Raw genomic sequence first — 19,013 nt, 5'->3', positions numbered from 1 at the left:
GCATCGCAACGGCGCTTATGGGAACGGTCAATTACGGGTGGTCGATACGGTCCCGGTAACCCATCATTGTTAATTTGATCAAGTTAATTGCTTTTCGATTAGCCATTTGCTTCAACAGCCGCCTTTGCAAAGGTTGGAAGCTTTAACGTTTTATGATATCTGTGCACTGGGAATGCAATTTGCAGCAAGTGAACGGGATGTTTAAATGAACGATGAACGATTTTCACAGTCCGGTACCATATCTTTAACCTTTCCTGACATCATTTATCCACATTATGGGTTAAGTTTTGAAAATCAAACCAGATCAAAATCAAGGTTCCGTTCTGTTTGTTGTACGGCGAACAACAACCATCTGCGTGCGGGATCAAAACGTTTGAAGATCAACAAAAGCGTGATCGATAGGGACCTCCCAACGTACAGAACATTGGTCTGTAACGGGATGGCCCATCAGTACCAGTCCGTAATAGGGATGCCCTTCGCTCTGACCAGTGGGCGAACAATGTTTCGAACTGGCGGAGAAAGAAAGTGATCTAGCTCATAAAATTTCTTTCTCTTTGAAATCAATCAATCGATCATATTGTAGTTGTTCGCTATCGGACTAGAGATTGCAGCCGTCTCCTGGGACCCCGGTTTGATAGAGTGCCTTTACCAGTGACGAAGTACGGACAGATCCACCTGTGCAGGATCAGAGCTTTTGGTGCAAAGCAACTGTCTATAGACGATATGTATAAACTGTAGCTAATGTATTGAAAAGACTACCATCGAGCAACGCATAAGGGAGGACATTGTGTGTGTGTTTTTCTCCCTTTTTGACAGCATCGACAACTTACCTGGTAATTTGTCAGAGTTTGACGAGAACAGCACACACAGGCCGGTTTCGTAGTTGACGGATGCGCATGAATCATTGTTCTGACAAGCTTCCAAGCAGTCGGTTAGCATCAGCGTACCGGGCATGGAATCAAGAAGCTTGTTCGGTGCCGAGAAGACATATCTGTCAAGAGAAAAAAAAACACGAAAGAATGGAAAAGATATCGAATCGAGGGGGAAACTTGTCGAGATATGAGTGGAGATGTTGATTTGACACAGTCATTTCATGCTTTGAACCCTGTTTTTTTCTTTCTTTTTTTCATTTCAGGTAAGTAAACAACGAAAATGTATTGAGGCCGGTGTGTTGTAACCACCACGCACGTCAACTTACCCGGTAACTAGCTCGAAAGCTATAAAGTCTGGATCACATTCTTCGTCCGAGTACTCGTCGATCATTTGGCTGCTGTTTTCCGAACTTCCGCTTCCGCTAGCATTGGCGGACGATTCCGTCTCGGCGGAAGCACCTGCACTGGTAGCGGCGGCCGGTGTAATGGCAGCCGGGGCTTCTACACGTTCGTATGCCGGCTCCGAACCGGATGCGGTAGCTAGATTGTCCTCAAGTGGTGCATCGGCTGGCTTTGAAATTGGTAGATCGAGTCGCGATCGCCTTTTCGCCGCATCTATGCTTGGGGAGGACGCTAACAACAGACAGGCCAACAACAACGAACGCAACGATCTTGGCAGCATGTTGACAGATGGGAGTTTGTCGCTCTGAAAAGATTGCATGATAAAAAAAAATGGTTGAAAAGAGAATATTAATGAACCTGTCCGAATGTATGGTACATAATATGATCGAATGATAGTGTGGGACCGTTTTCATTAAGTTGCGACTAGGACTAAATTTGTCAGCCTATTGACAGAAGATCTATCCCAGATTTGATTGAAGATATTGAAAAAATAGTTTTCTTATACGTTGAGGGAAATATGATATCTCCTGGGAATACGTTATGATTTGTACACCTTGTATCATAGGTAGTACGAAACAGTGATGGGGGAAAAATAGCTAAAATTATATTCTTTTCACATGGAAAAGGAACATAACTCCTTTTTGGGGGAGTTGGGATTATTCAAATTCCTTTCAATGTTAGTAAATGTTAACGTCATTCAAGCTAAAACATTCATCGCAACATTTCTTACAAGTTTTTTAAAGAATTAATGTGAGGAAAATTTGAAGACGTATAGGTACAAATGTACTGCAGCAAAGGAGGGAAAGAATGTATGTTCAAATCGATTCAATTCGATATAAAACATATGCTCTCGACCGGACGGCTAGCACCATCAAATGAGGTACTACAGACAGGCAAAAGTGCTCCACAGTGCAAAACAAACTTCTCGATCGGTCCTTTTAAAGATTGGTCGTCTGTTTTTTTTCCTCTGCGGTGTGTCCATGCCAGAGACCTGCTCGTTATGCCTAGCTTGTTGTACCCTCTATCTACATCCCGGCGATTTCCTCACATCGCGAGAGTTCTGTTTATAACGCAGGAGCTGCTGGTCGCTGGTTTGTCGGTAAAAAGTTGTTATTTTCCAATTTATCTCTTTTCCGTTCGGAAAAGTGAGCCCGCGCGCAACGTAGAGTACCGCGTAATATGTTCTTGCATTAGCGGCCATTCCGCCACAGCATCCTCAAGAAACGGTGGATGTGAGGACGGTTCGTGCACAAAACAAGTCTTATGTCCAAAGTACGGGTGCGGTAGGTCCGACCATTCAAAAATCTATAAGCAACAGTATAAATATGAATTCAAATCAGATATGTAGCAGGTCCGGTACCGGCAACAAAAAAAACCCAACCTTATCCGTGTGGTATTTCTGCAGGACGCGCGCTATGTGCTTGATGTATTTTGGAGCAAACACACCTCGAAGGTAGCAAGACCTACCAAGCGAAATCCCTTTTTCGAATATGAATTCCATCCACGGCTGCAACCATAGTTTAAGTGGAGCGCTGTCATACTATCGCAGAAAGTGCGATAATCGATTGTGGGCAAATACCGCGACGTCCACCGTTTGTGCGACTAACGCCGCTAGGGAATTTAGTCACAGCCTCCAACATTCCGTGCATTCGTTTGTCATCGTCGTATGTTGGAAAAAGGTTCTGCGAATGCACTCCATAAAAAACGGGCTGCAGGGAAAAATACGGAACTTACGGTTCTACCGAATCGAGTGCGTGTACATGCACGGTTGCGCAAAGTATGGCCCGTTGCTTTTGCGATTTGTTTTGTACTCCCGTTTTTGGTGCAATCGTGCAAATGCTGGTACATCGTGAAGTTGGGATGTGTTCAAGCATAACGATGACAGCATCGTTAACCATTTGATGGTTTGTTCTTGTCGTGGTTTTTGTTTTAATTAAACCGTCGTTGGTTCGATCGGTCGATCGAAGATACGATTTTGCTCGAATCAAGGTGCGTTATTTGCGAAGGCAGAAAGCTTATTTTGCGTTTACTCATGCACAACAACTTACGAGAGCGGTGGGAGTCTTAATTGAATGCTTACTTTTACCACACAATTTTCCGCGAGCATTGACCAGCCATGGAAAGCGTAATTGAGTTTTTATTTTACAACAAAGTAATGCAAGCGGTGGTAACTAGCTGTTTCTGTTGCTGGAGAATGTTCCCCCCAAAAACATACCGCAACCGGCTAACGACGATCTAATGGACACATCTTGCCCGCGCACTCGTATGAGAGTAAAAATGCATTAGTTGGAAAGCAAATAGCCCTAGGATAATCTGAACGGCACGGCGGAAGTGTACGTTGAGTAGGTAATTGACGTAATTTCCACCAACCAACTGGTACATTACGCTAAAGAAGGTAGCTTTGCCTATGAAAAAAAAGAAACATAAAATGCACTCCTGCGCTGAATGGTGTAAAATAAAAATCTTATGCCATTAGCTGATAGTAACATGGTACGACGCTGGCCTACGAAGGCAGGACACGGATGGTGAAAAAGTTCAATACTGTTTATTCTTAACCCTTGCGGCCCCGTGGAAGGCTGAAGACTTGTACGAAAGCGTAAACATTTTCCGCACGTTCTACATAATGCTATCGCTCAACAGAGGGTGAAGCAAAAATACCAGCAAAAAAACAGAAATGGCTAAAGCAAACTAGCTACGATGTAGCGATTATGAATGCAAATAATAATTTTAACAGCTTCAAGGCAAAAGGAATAAGATTAACAACGACGGATCCAAAGGTATTCCGCCTTTAACTGGTAACGCGATTGTGTGTTGCGCTGGGAAGGATTTTTACTGTTGGGATGTTTGTTTTTTGTTTTTGTGTATTACATCTTCGATGTTAAAATACAGCTGGCACACAGGAAAGTCACGCTACAACCGATTAGACCCCCGGTACCGGATGGGGTCAGGAATGCAGTGCGATATCTGTTTTGTTGTTGAGGTGGGATTTTTGTTTTTTCTTCTGCTGCTCGTGTCTGAACTTTGCGCCTTGCAGGCACCTGTGGCCTAGATTTTTGTTGCAGTAACAAGCGAAAAGTACCCCGGTTTTGTATCCTGCTGTGCTATTGCTGTTGTCGCCGTGAAGCTTTGCAGTGCAACATTGTTGTAGCAAATATAAGCGCTAAACGGAAGCAGTTTGTAAACAGTAAGGGTTGTCGAGCGATGCAGATTTTGTTTTGTTTTGTTTGTTCGATCGCTGAAAGTAGCAGTAATTGTTTACAGTTTCTAATTTTACAATGTGCTAGTGATTTTCATCAACTTATATAAAATTAGCATATACAATTCATGGGGATATTGAAATTTTTATAGCATCTCGAGCGATTGTGAGAAGAGTCAATAAAAAGGAGAAATTAACAACTTTTTTATTTGACACGATCGTTCGTGAATTAAAGAAACAATTTCTTCAATATTTGTTAGACATGTTGCATTTTAACTGCTTGACTAATCGGTTTGATCTCAGCAAGTTTGTTGCTGAGTTGCCTCTGGTCAACTACATAAATTAGTTACTTCTCTAAACATTCTGCACGAAGTGCTTTAGGTTATTTGAATTGGCGATGAACTTTACAATACATCGGAAACTGGAAATTATTCATAAATTATTTATAGCATCCTCTACGATCATGTTGTTTAATTAATTTTCAAAATAAGCGAAAAAGATGTAAAGCTGCTTACGTTTCCGGCTTATATTTGTTTATAAATCTGCACATATCCTATGGACATTAGTGCTGGATTATGACACCAGTTGTCAAAACTAGACTGTGAGAAAATGACTGATTATGAACTATAGTTTGTAACCTTCTTTTTAGCTAGTGGGCATAAATCAATTTACATTCAACCTGCAAAAGTTGCTACCCTGCCGACAGGCCCAAGTTATGCCGACCATGATTTATGATGCTGATAAACTGGACAACACAATTCGTTCTACGTTCTGGAAAGTGCACCAGAACTGTCCGTTAAAGCACTAATGTGTTGCATTACGTTTTATGGTGTGCACTGGATGAGTAGTCTGCCTTCGTTTGCCACATTGCCGCTTCTGTGTTACTGCTTAATTACCACTATTTCTGCTCTTTGTGTAAGGTGTCCTTTGATCTCTTTGAGAGTTTTAGTGTTTGTGAACCATTTTGCGTAGAAACCACGTAATTAACATAAGAACTTTCGAAGACATGTACATCATTCGCTATTGCGTTACCCGTTTAACGGCTTCGTAAACGTTGTTATACAACCGAGCGAAAGTTCATTATTCTTTCCGTTCGTTGTCGGACTGTTTGTCGCGTCAGGAAGCACACGAACACAGAACGCGTGAAGGTCGGTAGGGCATAAAGAACTTCCTGTCAAGTGTGCACGATATATGTCGCTCACCGATACAAACGGAACAGACACGAACGAACGAACAAAAAAACAAAAAAACGAAACGACTTAAATCAGTGGTCAAGCAACGAAAGGAATGAACCTATTAGCGGGCAGCATTCCTTGTGCACTTTTGTACTTTTGCTTTTCGTTTCTTGGGTTTTTTTTTGTTGTTGATGTTTGTAGAATTCGCAGGCACCGTAGTGATAGTGATGAGATCGTTGCTACTGCCTTCAGCAGTGAACGGCATGTCGCGCGGCAAGACCCATGTCAGGGCTAATGACCTTCGCCGCACCGGCTCAGCCAAGCGTCATCTTCAGGTTCGGCTGGTTTCGGAGTAAGCGAAGCCACCAGCATGTTTGCACGGTTAGGTTTTAATGATTATTATTTTTAGCTTTATTTTCCTTCATTTATGCCACCGTTTTGACCACCACGGCACGCCGTGCAAATGGATTTTCCACTCTAGCGTGGCTTGCAATGGTCAGCAATGCTTGTTCCGGGGGGTTTTTTTTTTGATTGTGTGGTTTTGGGACAAGTACGCTTCGCAACAATAACAATATCTTTCTTTGCCAGGGTAAGCTAGATTATTTGGCATCTTTGCGCATCGATGGGTTAGGGCAAAAGGAAAAAAAAGGTTTTTATAAAATACCACCACTTGAAGAAATCATAACAAACTAGTTTATTGAACTCGACCTCCGTTTCGTTGGCTGTCTAGTTCGGTGCGTGCCAATTCCGGTGGTGGAAGGAAGGTCTCTCGATCTAGAAGTAACGATATTTAATGAGTTATTATATGATCGTTAGAAAGAACGAATAACGCTCATCGTTACCCACATGACGGGTATTTTTTTTGCGGAAAATCGCCCTGCTCGTTGGTGTGATGCGTATGTGAAGTGAACGTGGCATAAGAATGGGCTAATGAGATAGCATCATTCAGCGCGCACAACAATATGTACCGTGGATAGGGATTTTTGGGTTGGTGCCGAAAAGTGGAGACGAGACGGTAAAAATGGCAATAAAAATCTACCCATAGCGAGAAGTGCGCTTGGCATGGAAAGAGAAGAAACCCAAGTCAAGTGATCTCGACTGTGAAAGCATCTTGTAGAATGATACCAACCTTTTACCACGGAGGTTAAAGATACTCGCACATAAAGCATAAGTGGTGGCATCTCGTTTGAAGGGGTTTGCGAATTGTAAAGAACACTATCGACACCGGTGGATGGGGGGATGGAGTGTGTTCATGAGGAAGAGAAAATCCCATGACGAGCGGGCATACGATGGATGATGAACAAATTTGATAAGAAAATAATAGCAAATCGACCTTGACGGTTAATTGATGGTGTTGGCAATAGAAATAGAATTGACCTCCCACTGTTGAAAATAAAAGTGAAGAGGATTCTCTACAGAGTATGGTGGCTGTCTATTGTTCGACGAAGTTAAGGTGAAGAGATATGTTGGCTGCGAACTTCTTGAGTTGCTGGAATTCTATTGCTGCGTTGTTGGATTAAAGTTCAATGTCCTCCTAAGCTTGTGGAATCTGTGTTTGAATTGCCTCACCAAATCTTGTGCTCCAAAATACGTCATCTTTTGTAAAAAAAACAAAGTCTTTGTGTGGTTATGTTTGTTTTGCGAATAGATCCTGGCCAATCATCCTGGCGCTATAAACAGAGCGCCTTCGAAGACTGATCAATCTACTGATGACCCCGATTGGCGCCGAAGAAGGAAACAAAGCGTGCGGCGGTTCCGCTGCTTTTATGATAACCTTTTTTCCCTTCTTCTTTACCACACTCGCACCCCACCCTGGCCCTTTTTGCGTTTGGAGAGAGTGTTGGAACATGGCGCGAAAGAATCTCGCCTTTGTGTACGTGTGCGCGTTCGGTACGGCCAGGCCCAGGTATAGGGCGCTCTAGGGCGAAAAATATGTTACCCTTCACGTCCCGTTAGCCCGTGTTTCGTACCCGTGGCCCACGTTGCAGGGCGCCCCAAACCAACATACCAATAACTTTGTTGCGGGAGGAATCGGCAGCAGCACAAGATTGACTGCACGATAAACACTAATTCCCGTTGTGATACTGAGCGTGCGCGAGCGCGCTCGCTTGCTCGCAACCTGCTTATTGAAACATTCTCGATAGTAATCATGCATGTGTAACGTATCCTTTGCCAGCTAATGGCAAACCGAACCGCTGCTACCGATACTGATAGCAACCGCATGCAGTGTCGGCATCAGTAGAGCTGTGTTTCTGCATTAATGCTTGCTCATGAACCTTCCTGGTGTCCTCTCCGCTGCCGGGTTTTTTCCTCGCTGCACCCGTTGGATTCATCGCAAGTATCACAGCTCCCTCCCGTCCTGACGTAAGCTTAACGGCGCTACAGGCAAACTCCGACCGGACTAGAACAACGGCTTAAAGGGGTGCTAATGAATGCCATGTTCTAATTATTCTTCCACTTAGGTAGGTTGATACGTCGGCTACTTTGTGAAGGAAATAGAGAGGCTGCTTGCTGGCGTCGGGCGAACCAAGCTCTAGGTGTCGACGGATTATTCGATAGTCGTATCATCCCTATGTATAAGGCGGTATAAAGTTGCAGCAACAAATTTGCGATACGTTTTTAATTAATTTCATTTTGTTTTCCATTTACCTCACGTGGTGTACATCATTTTACACATTTTTGAATGCCTTTGAGAAATTGGAGTTGAATATATTTCTGACCAGTAATCGTCGAAACCGTTTATCACAGTTCGAATGTGCCATCATAGGCGATAGAATGAATAATTAAACGACATCTTCAAATGAAAATCTTCACCAAATGATGGTGAAACGTTACTTTCCCGATCGCGAAGCATGATCGTACGGAATGTCTTGTATACCGCGCGTGTCACCAGTAGTTACCGACAGGGAGCATAAAAAATATGTAGGTAAGATTACGTATACAAGATAAGCGTCTTCTACGGTCGATCGCGAAACTAAAACGTAAAGCGTTTAACGTATGTTTGATTTTTTTTCTTTCAATACTTATTTTCCCTAACTAAGTTCAATCGTTTGGTTGAGCATTGGCACATGGTGCCAGTAGCTAAAATCATTCTGCTAAACTATCACCAAGAGATGTGTGTTTGTTTGTTCCTTATTGCGATTTTTCTCCACTCGCTTCATCCAGATGAAGATTTTCACTAAACGATAGCGATTTGAATGGTTTACGAGGAAGCTGTGCTTTTTGCTTCATGTTTTCCTCCTGCGATTGTCAATGATAGGTGGAAAGTTGGGGATGGATATGGCCTTGCAGATTTTGCCAACCGACTGCCAAGACGGGGTCCACACACTCCCGAACGATGAATGAGCGAAGCCATGGGAATTAGAACACGTTTCGCGTTGTTTCTAGCGATCGCACTCACCCGAGTTCAAGTGATGAGCGTGATGCGATCGGAAAAATCGGCTGGGAAGAGTGCAAATACTTTCATTAAATTTTGCCAACCAGCAACCGGCTCGGTTTGTACCAATTCCCTTCCTGTAAATGAAAGTATTAGCAGTGGTAGATGTAGAAGAGGTGGTTTCACACCTCATGCCCACCGACATGGGGGTGGGATTTGGTCGGGTGGATGCGGTTGAAAAGAAAAAGGTAATTTATTTTCCCCATCCCCAGTGTCAGCCCCGTTTTGCTGATGTGTTTGCATTGAGCGTGTCGTCAGTGCAGCCGGTTGCAGTTGTTTGTTCTTTTGGGGTTGGGGGAGAAAAAAGACTGCAAATTAAGTTGCGTAGCTGTGGCATTAAATAAGCTGTAGTCGGAGCCTTTCCCTTTTTTTGCCGTGTCAGTTTTGATCGCGGAAAAAAAGATTAACAATCGAAGGAAGTGCCCGAAGGGGTGAAAAGATTGATACCATCGAGTATTGGCGTGAGTGGCTTACAGACAAAGAATGTGGAAAAAAAAGTTTCGAAGAAAGTTGAATTGTTGATTCAAGGAAAAAGGATACACGCGGAAGTAATTACTGCGTGTGAAGGTTTGTAGTTTATCTTTGGATGGCAGAAAGTTCGTTCCAAACCAGCTAATAGAACGTTCCGGTAGTAAATGATTGATAAGATGTGTGGCATTGTTTCGTCGGAAGCAACCGATTGATCGAATGGCTTTTCCAACGCTCAAACAAAACGCATGACAATGTTCGGATTTGCTTGAAGTTTAGGCCGCGAGATGAGAAGAACTTGCGCAGAACATAAAACCAGACAGTGCTTTACTTTGTATTTGACAAACATAACTGCACTCCGCTTGGTCGATCATTTATAACATCCATCATTAGAGGCTGGTTGTCTCGCGCGGGCAGACGGTCTTGTGTTTCGGGCTTTGTGTCCCGTACGGCTTACAGCTTCACACCGGACACAGGGCTGGTCCGGTCCGGTTTGATTGCAGCAAGATTGGCTGTTTTGAAATGCGCTGTAACGAGATGTCGTTTGCTTAAAGACGCTAGACGACGGCTAGCGCAGTTAGACCGTTTTGTTGTCCAGTGCGGCTATTTAGTGCTAGTTGGGCGGCTTTTTTGTCTAAAGGGGGAAAACGCGGCAGCATGTACGAAGTATGAATATTCGCATGGCCCCATTGGTTCTCGCACAGCAAACGGTTCAGCTGAACGGTTGGACACAGTTGAACTAATTTATCACGAAATTGCTCACTCTCAATGAGTGTAACTGTTAGAACCGGAGCCGCCTAATGGGATGCAATATGCTCAGAAGTGGGTTAAGTACGGTTGAAACCGTTAAAATTGTGATCTGTCATCGTTCCGTCGGTTAGTCGGTGGCCGTGAGAAGAATCAAACTCCCGAAAATTGTACTTCTACTTCCTTTTGGGAGTATTCGTTTGCCTGCTTAGTTCTGTGTGTTGTATTTCGGGCCACAATTGGATTGTGGAATTGCCAGGTCGGGATTGTGGTACGTTTTTGGGCGCGGAAAGTTTGCTTTGAAGTGCTCCGTCTTTTGAGCCGCGTTTCTGCGGTACGATTGTTAAAAAAGATGTTGAAAGTTAATTAGCCATTCTTGCAAGGGTGAGTGTTTTTGTTTGCCGCCTTTTGTCAGTGTGAACTGACGTTCTGCGTTCGGTGGATCTATTCTAGCCGTTCTAGATACCACCAAACCGCAAAACCCGTAATGGTGTGTTAGCGGGTCCCCGAAGCATTACGAGCAAAAAAGGGGGGGGGGGGGGCGAAAAAAAAAGAAATCAAAACTCCCCAAAAGATTCACGCTTGCAGATCAAGTGCAATCGTGGTCGGCTGTGTGTATAATCGCCTTTTCTCAAACTAAGGTCTTTTCGTGCGCTGTGCGCTGGAATCAATTTCCCAACCAACAACCAACCCGTACATGGCACATCGAAACACCACTTCGATGATGATTTCGTATTCGTGTCCCCATGTGCTTCGCTTTCCTGAAGATATTGTTTTCTTTTTGTTTTCTTTCTTCAGTGCATTTTCCCTTCAGCACATGATCCTGTGTGGGCCGGGAAACGGGGCTAGGAGTAGGTTCCGAGTTTCATCAGCGTGGAATGCAAATTCCTGCCAACAGATACTTAAAACCAGGACGGATGGGTGAAAATAGTCGTGATTTTCCGTCGCCGCTTTGCTGCGAAATGGTCGGTCCTTTCGGTAATGAATCCCCCAGCCACCCCGTGCCATGTTCCCGACCGGGGCAGGCGTTTGCGACGGTCAACACTTGATAAGGCGTGTTGCGAACGCGACCCGACATCGTACGGCGATGCACTGCAACTTACCAGCAAACGGACGGGCAGTTTAAATGGTCTCCGGCCTATTTGGTGGGCCCGGTGGATACCTTTAATTAAGACCCTTGACTTGAGATTTCAGCAGTAAACATCGGAAGAAATTCATCACGTTTCTGTCCGGTTTTTTGTCGACTAGTGGGGGAAAAGGATGGTTTCCATACCTCTGACCTGCCACAGTATGGTTTCTTTCTTTTTTATAGGAGAGCAAAGATAGAGTTAAGATAGAGGGCGAAGGGCAGCTTGCATTGAAATACTTCTCACATGAATTCGATAGGAAAACCTCCCCCCCGCCCATAGCTTCTGGAGGCGGTGACGATGTTTGGCGTGCCGCAGCAATCGCTGACACCGGGTACAAACATTTGGTGGAATTTATTGTTGCTGTCGTGCTGCAACCTATCGGTGGTGAGGGATCTTTTAATTTGGTGCAAGTGAATGAAGTAAAAGAAGAAATGGGCAAGAAAACACAACTGCACACGAATTCGTTTGGCGTTTTTCTGGCATGGAACAGTGTTAGATATAGCCATCACTGATACAAGCAGTTCGCTTCACGTTAGTAGACTCCGGGAAACTCTGTTGACACTGATCGCGGAATAGTGCAACGAAGCGAAGGGTCAGACTTTTTGCAAGCGAGATACCGATGGAATTCCAAAGAAACTGCATCTGGTATTATAACGCGCTTCTGATGGGATAAGCAGCAATAGAATTTCATGCAGATAGAAAAAAAGAATGGTACTGTGTCGAACGCATTATCCACCTTGGTATCACCTGCGAATAATTACCTTGATTTCGTACGTCTTTCTCACCAGGACAGCAAATGGGACCCGTGTCTTTAAGAGATAATTTGAATATTTTTCCTGCCCTCGCCAACACTAGAAAAGCTGTTGTGACGTTTGGTAAGAGGATATGCCAGCAAACGTATTGCAAAACGATCGAGATCGTGCCTGGAGTATTTGCTGATAATTCGTTTTCCAGAATGGTTGTGCAATTTACGGATGAAAAACCGCCTGGACCGAAGGTGATCGAAGACGGAAAACGGTCATTAGAATATTTCAATAATCGAATCATTCCAATCTCGTTGTAATCATCCTAATGCCACCGTCTAACGGGAGCTTCATTGAGCGTACGGATGCGTGCAGTAGCGGCATTGATAGTTACCTTGGTGGCTAGTGTGCGCTATTAAATCTCCAACCGTCCACCGTGTTTGCATCAGACCGGACGCATCCTTTCGATCCGTGATCATTCCATTAGTAAGCGGCATGTTGGCATGTTTTCCTCAACGCCACGGGTATGGGACGGTATTTGTTCAATCTGTGTGCCGCTCTGTATCAGGCCGAGAAGTGACCGATAAAGATTATGCCTCGGTAGTTGGCACAAAGGCTGCGAATTATCGAGGTTGGTAGTGCGGTGCGAGGTTGAAGATATTTTTCTATTATAATTTCAAATTACATTTACGGTATATCTGTACGGTGGCTACAGAAGTGGCTGACTTCCCCACGATCAACCACGATCTTCCCTTACCAGTTGGCCCTCTAGAGGTAGTTCACAACAAAGTTCTCTCTTGTCTTTGCAACGATGGTGGCAGAATCGGTAAGAGTGGTTCACTATCTTGCGGTCAGTAGGTTGGTTTTGTTCGAAATGGCTCCCTCTCTTTCTCTTTCACACACCCTCTCTCATTCGTCTGTCTTTTGCACTTCCGCACCGTAACACCGGGAATCGAAAGACTTGGCCCAACGCGAACAACGAACCCGTTTGAAGAGGTGTGAACCGTTGGCCCAGAAACGAAATCTTTCCCATGACCGGGCGTCGTGAAGATGATTATGCAGATCAAATTGACAGCAACCGAAAAAACGTGGCATCCGTAATGAAGAAATTGATCCGGACAAAATCACACATACACACACAACAGTGCTGTGCATCGGGGGTGCCCTCACGGCGGTGCAGTACTCGGATGCCATTCGCTGGATTATGATAGTACCGCATCGTACCGGTTTTGATCCAAATTTGGTGATAGAAGGTTTTTGTTTTCTTCCAACTCTCTGTTTGTGTGTTTGAGAGTAGCTGTTTTTTTTTTTTGGTTTCGTTTCCCTTCCATCGAACGATCAACGAATGAATTATTCATAATTTGCTATTCCCGTACGCCGCGTTGCGCTTTCAGCGACTCTGTGGATGGCTTGCAGATGGTAGAATGCATCGTGCCGTTGTTCACCTCATTAGAATGTTCTTGTGCTGTGGGCGCATCATCCCGTGCGGTAGTCTGCAATCTTGCACGGGTGAACAAATTATGAAACTTAGCACCTTAACCTTTGTACGAGAAAAAGCGTTACATTTACTGCCGTAAATACGGGCGTGAGTCGTTGCACCGAAGAATGTGTCGGACTTGTTTTTTGTTGTTGCTGTTGTGCCTTATACCAAACTGCAAGTAACTGTAGTTTTGGGTGGTATTTTGATGCCCTTTTCTACACACTCACACACACACACACGCGCGCTTGATCGTGTTGTGCGGGAGTGCCGAAAGCTTCATCCTTCTCCAATTGCCCACCGTTTTTCCCGGGTTTTCCGTGAAAGAAGCGTTAAGCATTGCACCGAATGGATGTTACGGTTCTGGCCAAAAAGGGGCCCCCATTTCGAGTGAGCGTTGGATGCCTTCTCTCACCTTTTGCCATGTACGGCTCATTAAAAAACATGTGGATCGAAAGTGTGAGCTCACAATTACGGGTTCTGATTCTTTCACCGCTCCCGGTTTCTAGCACGCGCGGAAGGGATATGTACGTGTGGGTCGATGGTGGGGGTTTTCATCGCAACCCCCCACCATGGAAAGGGCGCCCGGGAACGGCTTGTAATTTGAATCGAAACCGAAAAATATTATTAAGCTTCGGCCGAATCCCTTTTTGGACAAGGTGAGGATATTGGTGGCGGTAGTTCGTACCTCATCAACTCCATCAACGGCACGTCAGCACCCGGACCCGGGGGTGACCGATGGGCAGAACAGTAGAGCAGAAGGTCGGTTCGGGTTTCGTTCGATCGGAGGAAATGAAGCGTAACCAATGGTAGCGATGATCCATCCGTTGCGCTTACGTTACACGCCAGCGACTTGGAGAAAGAAATACCGAACCCTTTGCGCGAAAGGGTTCGTGCCAAGTTTTTGGTGTATTTTTCGTGTTCTTTGCCCCAATCCGCCCACCCCAAGCGCCCCAAAAGAATCTGACAGAATAAGTTCATGTGTTTTTGTTTGGTTCATGTGAAATTTGACCAAAAATTCTGATCTTTCGTGGGTAAGAAATTAAGGCGGATGGGTAAGCGTTAATGAGCGTCCTCGCCGGGTCGGCAGTTATTTCGGCGTTTCGGTGTTGCGATTGCTACTGGCGTTCGATGAACTCGACTCGACGTTGGTATGCGAGGTAAATCGATACACACCGGCTTGGCTACGGTCACTTGGGAGAAAGGTGAGAAATTACACTATCGGACGTGGAGAAATGTGCGTAAAATGTGAGGTTTTTTCTTATATTTTTGTTTGCTCTGGGACGATCAAGCATCGAGCGAATTGCAATGAAAGGGCGACTTCCTTTAGAAGGGAATGTGAATTTTGGATTCCTTGTGCGCAACGGAGTTGCATTTCTTATTCTACCATCCGGGAAACGTTCGTATGGTCATTGCAATTTAATAAAATATTACTCAGGAAGGGTAATTTATATTTTTCCGCTCCAAGTTTAATTTTTTCGAAAGGAAGTAATTCATACTGTGAGAGCAGGTTGGTGGTCTTCGTTGGCAAAACATTGCAAAAACATGAAATGAATAATCATTTTTTATTATCGCAATTCTGGTGCAGTTGTGTTTCCTTAAATGCTTTTTGAGCTTTATTATTCAGAATAATGGTAATAAATACCTCATGAAGGTAATATAGGTAGGAATATTTCTAACATAAAACAACTGTGATCTCCTTAGCTATTGCTTTTCATTTGAATATAATAAAGCAATGATATAAATTTCTCGTTCAATGAAATGGAATCGTAGCAACTTACACGGTCTTCACTACCTCCTCGTCAATGACGTAGTAATCAATTGTTGTTCCATAATAGTTGCCAATAATAACAACTGTAGCAAAAACTACATTCATTTTCCTGCCTCCATAACGACCGGAAGTCACAACTGGACGCTTCACGATCGCTCATTATAAGAAGTTGCAGTTTGCTGTAGTTGAACATTTAATCACACTTCAGGTTCACAATGTTAAACGGATAAATATAATGAAACCGGAGCTGAATGAACAACGGCTAAGCCTCGCAATTGAAGATGGTCCGTTATGTTTCGCATGAAAATAGTAATCGAAAGAAATGTTTCGATTGAAATCTTTCGACAAATCGTCGCAACATGACAAGTGCAACTAGTCGCCAAACCGTTTGTTCGTTTGATGAGATAGAGAATTACAGTTGTTAGCTTTTCGATTTCATTACAAATGAACGCGAACTCGCTGTGTCACAGATCGCACGATTTCTTGTGGGATTCAACTGCCATTGCACTGAAGACGGTCACTGACTCATTGTTAAATAATGATTTTCATTTATTAATTAGTATCATCATACCTGCTTTAAACACGATTAAATCTGTAAAAGAAAGAAGAGAGGAAAAACAATATTAGCTTTTGTGTTTCATGAACATTGAGTGATGGTATATTATTATTATTATTAGCTGTAGGTTTAAATTATATCGTATTGTAATTTAAATGACGATAACAAGCATCGTACATTTGTGTTGCTGTATACTGATTGCTTGCTTCAATTCAACACAAGCATACGAAATCTTTGTTCTCTTTGTAATCGCATAATTAGGGCAGTGAATTGCAACAAAAAATAGCGAATAGTAAGGAACATTTTTATCGTTTGCACAACTTTTTGATAATGGATTAAAGAAGAGAAGGATTAATCTCGAGCCATAACATGAAGCTTCCTTTTCGATCAATTTCGCAAGTGCGTAAACGTTCGAAATCGGTTTAGGCAAGTGTTCGAAAATCGGTAGGCGGCTATTAAGGTTAGCTTTAAATGTAGAACATTTCCCTTCTTCCTACTCTCTACCACCGATCCCGACCTCATCTGCAGTTCTGTTTCAATTTCATTGACCTTCTAATACTGCTTGTGCTGTACGCAACCTGATACTTCCATTTGCAAAAAAATCCTTTCCATTGTTGTGTTTGAAAGGTGAAGAAGGGAATTGTGCCGAAAGCATCAAGAACCCAAAATGGACGCCTGGCGTTAAATGCTTTGAACCTCGAATCAGCAAACGCCCGTCAAATGTTTTTGGGTAGTGCACTTTTCATCTTTGTTTTAATTGCCCCCCCCCCCCCCCCTCCGTTCTCGATCCGATTTCCTCTAGTCTCATCTTACGTCTTACCTTCCCCTTATTCGGTCATAATTGTTTGGCGTACGATTGGAAGAACGAACTGAGGCGATGAGGTTGCTGAAAAGCACATTCGTTTGCCTACCACAGAAGGCAACTGCGAAGCAGCGGATTTGCGTACGCAAGTCGGTCAACTTGGTTCAAACAACTGCTAACATGCAATTAACAAACGAAATCGTGTAAATGAGAACCAACGCGAACGAGACACACGTTTGGTAGCGCTTTATGTATGTACGTGTGCCCGAGATCAACACAATTCTGGCTTGAAAGTGCTCGAGTACGAAATGCTGTTCTCCCACTCGGCCGGCTGCTACATTCATGGCTAGAGTATCCACACCCAATTCATCTTTTAGCTTCGATTTTGCTCTATTTGACCCCCACAAGGGAAATCCGTGACGGTGAACATAAATAAAGGATTAATTAAAATGTTCGAACTGGTTGCACTTGTGTTGCTGATGATGATGCGCTTACTGCAGCAAGCCCGGCGTGTGCCTTCGACGGTGATCGGTAAAATGCGTTCCTTCTTATGCTGCTATGTTACCTGCCTCGCTAGTGATACACCGGAGTACGATTTCATTTGACTTATGTTTCCGTTTTGTGGCCAGCTTCTGTTCAGCGCTATTATTAGCCGTTTTTTTTATCGTACTCTTATCCTCTATCGGAATGAGAATCGCAACGCAAAGGTATGATTCCAGTCGAGGGGGTTTGGCAGAAGGAAGAACGCTGCCGAGATTAGCTGTTCTCCCGCAAATGGTATCGCTTTTCGGGATCATCGCCAACAAGATCATCAGCTCAAGTTGTTGGTGGTACCGGTAACGATGAGCCCAACGCAGGCGCCGAAGGTTCTCGCATACGTCTCAATGGCAAATGTAAAAAAAAGAAGATAAAAAAAACTACCAACTACGCATGAAACGATTGGTTTTGCTGGTAGAATTTATGAGCTCTTGTTTCTGGAGCAGCATACCAGGTGCTTGCCTACCTTGCCAGATCGTGGTGGGTGACGATGTATCATAATAAATCTGTCATGTAACGTGGTATTAGGGATGGTCCCCACAAGGAAGGCAGGCAGAATTCTTACCACGGATTATTGGATAGAATGCTTTTGCTTCATCCCTTTGGCCCGAGAGCGTTTGATTATGATGTCTTTTTTAACGATGGTACGCATTTTCAAAGTACGCGGGCTGTGTTTTGATTAATTCAGTAGATAATTTAATTAGTCAATGTCTAGCGGCACTCGCTGCGGCCGGGTTTGCCGTGTAAACTCCCGTTTCGTGCTTCCGTTGGCTAAATGAAACATTGCCATCATAATGTAGTATGAATTATGTTTGCTACCATTAAATCAATTCCTTTGGTGAAAACTGTACCGGTAATAAAATAGGCGGATCGATTTACGAAGCCATTTGGTTGGATGCGTATCGTAAGCGACACGGTGCGTTTTGATGGTCAAGACAATCGCAGCACGAGCTGATACGTTAAATGTTTTTTGCGCTAGAAGCGGTCGAACACCCACCGCGTAACGATGCAAAACTTTCTCTGCCATTCTCGACCGACGTGCACTGCGGCGAATCATAACTTTCTTTGCGGTTTTTATCTGTTGTTGACAGTGAAAATAATGTTTGAAAATGGTACTCTTGCTGTGTTGGATAGGGTTTTCCCGATCACTCCCCCCCCAGCTGTGGTCGGAAATTGTAAGCATGACAACGATGGTAACGTGGTCGTGCATGTGCAGAATTTGCATTGTACAAACAACTAAACCGAACAAACCACAATCAGCACCGTGTGTCGTTGGACGAAGAAAACGGCTGTTTTTCAACACTTTTCCAATGCTCATCAACCATTTTTTTTCTTTCTTTCGTCTGATGCTGGAAATCGGAAGCCGGGCACATCGGGCAGTGCGTGATCATGCCAGTACTATTACTTTCTCACGCCATCCACTTCTTTAGAGCATCGTTTCTTTAGCTGCCGAAATTGGTCAGTCACGAGCTTTCACTACCATGTGTCCCTTTTTTCTCCGAGCGCGGACCTTCTGGGCGGGTGGACAGAAAGACTTTTGGTGGCAGGGATTATCGCGATTGTATTGCGGAAAAAGCGACCCGACCTGTTCTTCCATTGCCAGGGAGCTGCTATCAGTTGGGATCGTCGTCATCATTATCGAAGTAGTCACTACCAGCTTGTAGTAACGGGTAGCGCATCGGTTCATCGATGCGGAATGGG

The 19,013-nt window shown here is 44.0% G+C and overlaps 2 protein-coding genes across 3 annotated transcripts in view; one reads left to right on the top strand and one right to left on the bottom strand.

Annotated features, from left to right (window-relative positions):
• Positions 1–19,013, top strand: part of LOC125765793 (autophagy-related protein 16-1) — a 229,858-nt gene that overhangs the window by 33,433 nt on the left and 177,412 nt on the right. The gene's annotated exons all lie outside the window — the stretch shown is intronic.
• Positions 1–19,013, bottom strand: part of LOC125765780 (uncharacterized) — a 91,644-nt gene that overhangs the window by 29,379 nt on the left and 43,252 nt on the right. The window contains exons 3-5 of one of the 2 annotated variants that reach the window (XM_049431248.1): positions 15,989–16,009; positions 1,199–1,578; positions 831–991 (exon numbers count right to left, since the gene is read on the bottom strand). In XM_049431248.1, coding sequence (XP_049287205.1) covers positions 831–991; positions 1,199–1,554 — 517 coding nt within the window. In that variant the 5' untranslated portion in view covers positions 1,555–1,578; positions 15,989–16,009. Of the gene's footprint in view, positions 1–830; positions 992–1,198; positions 4,881–15,988; positions 16,010–19,013 lie in introns of those variants that run through there. The other variant, XM_049431247.1, reaches the window with a different exon arrangement.

The sequence above is a fragment of the Anopheles funestus genome, chromosome 2RL, assembly GCF_943734845.2.
Source record: "Anopheles funestus chromosome 2RL, idAnoFuneDA-416_04, whole genome shotgun sequence".
In the NCBI taxonomy this organism is placed as follows: domain Eukaryota; kingdom Metazoa; phylum Arthropoda; class Insecta; order Diptera; family Culicidae; genus Anopheles; species Anopheles funestus.
Note: the sequence above shows the minus strand (reverse complement) of the source record. Positions and strands in the feature narration are given on the sequence as shown.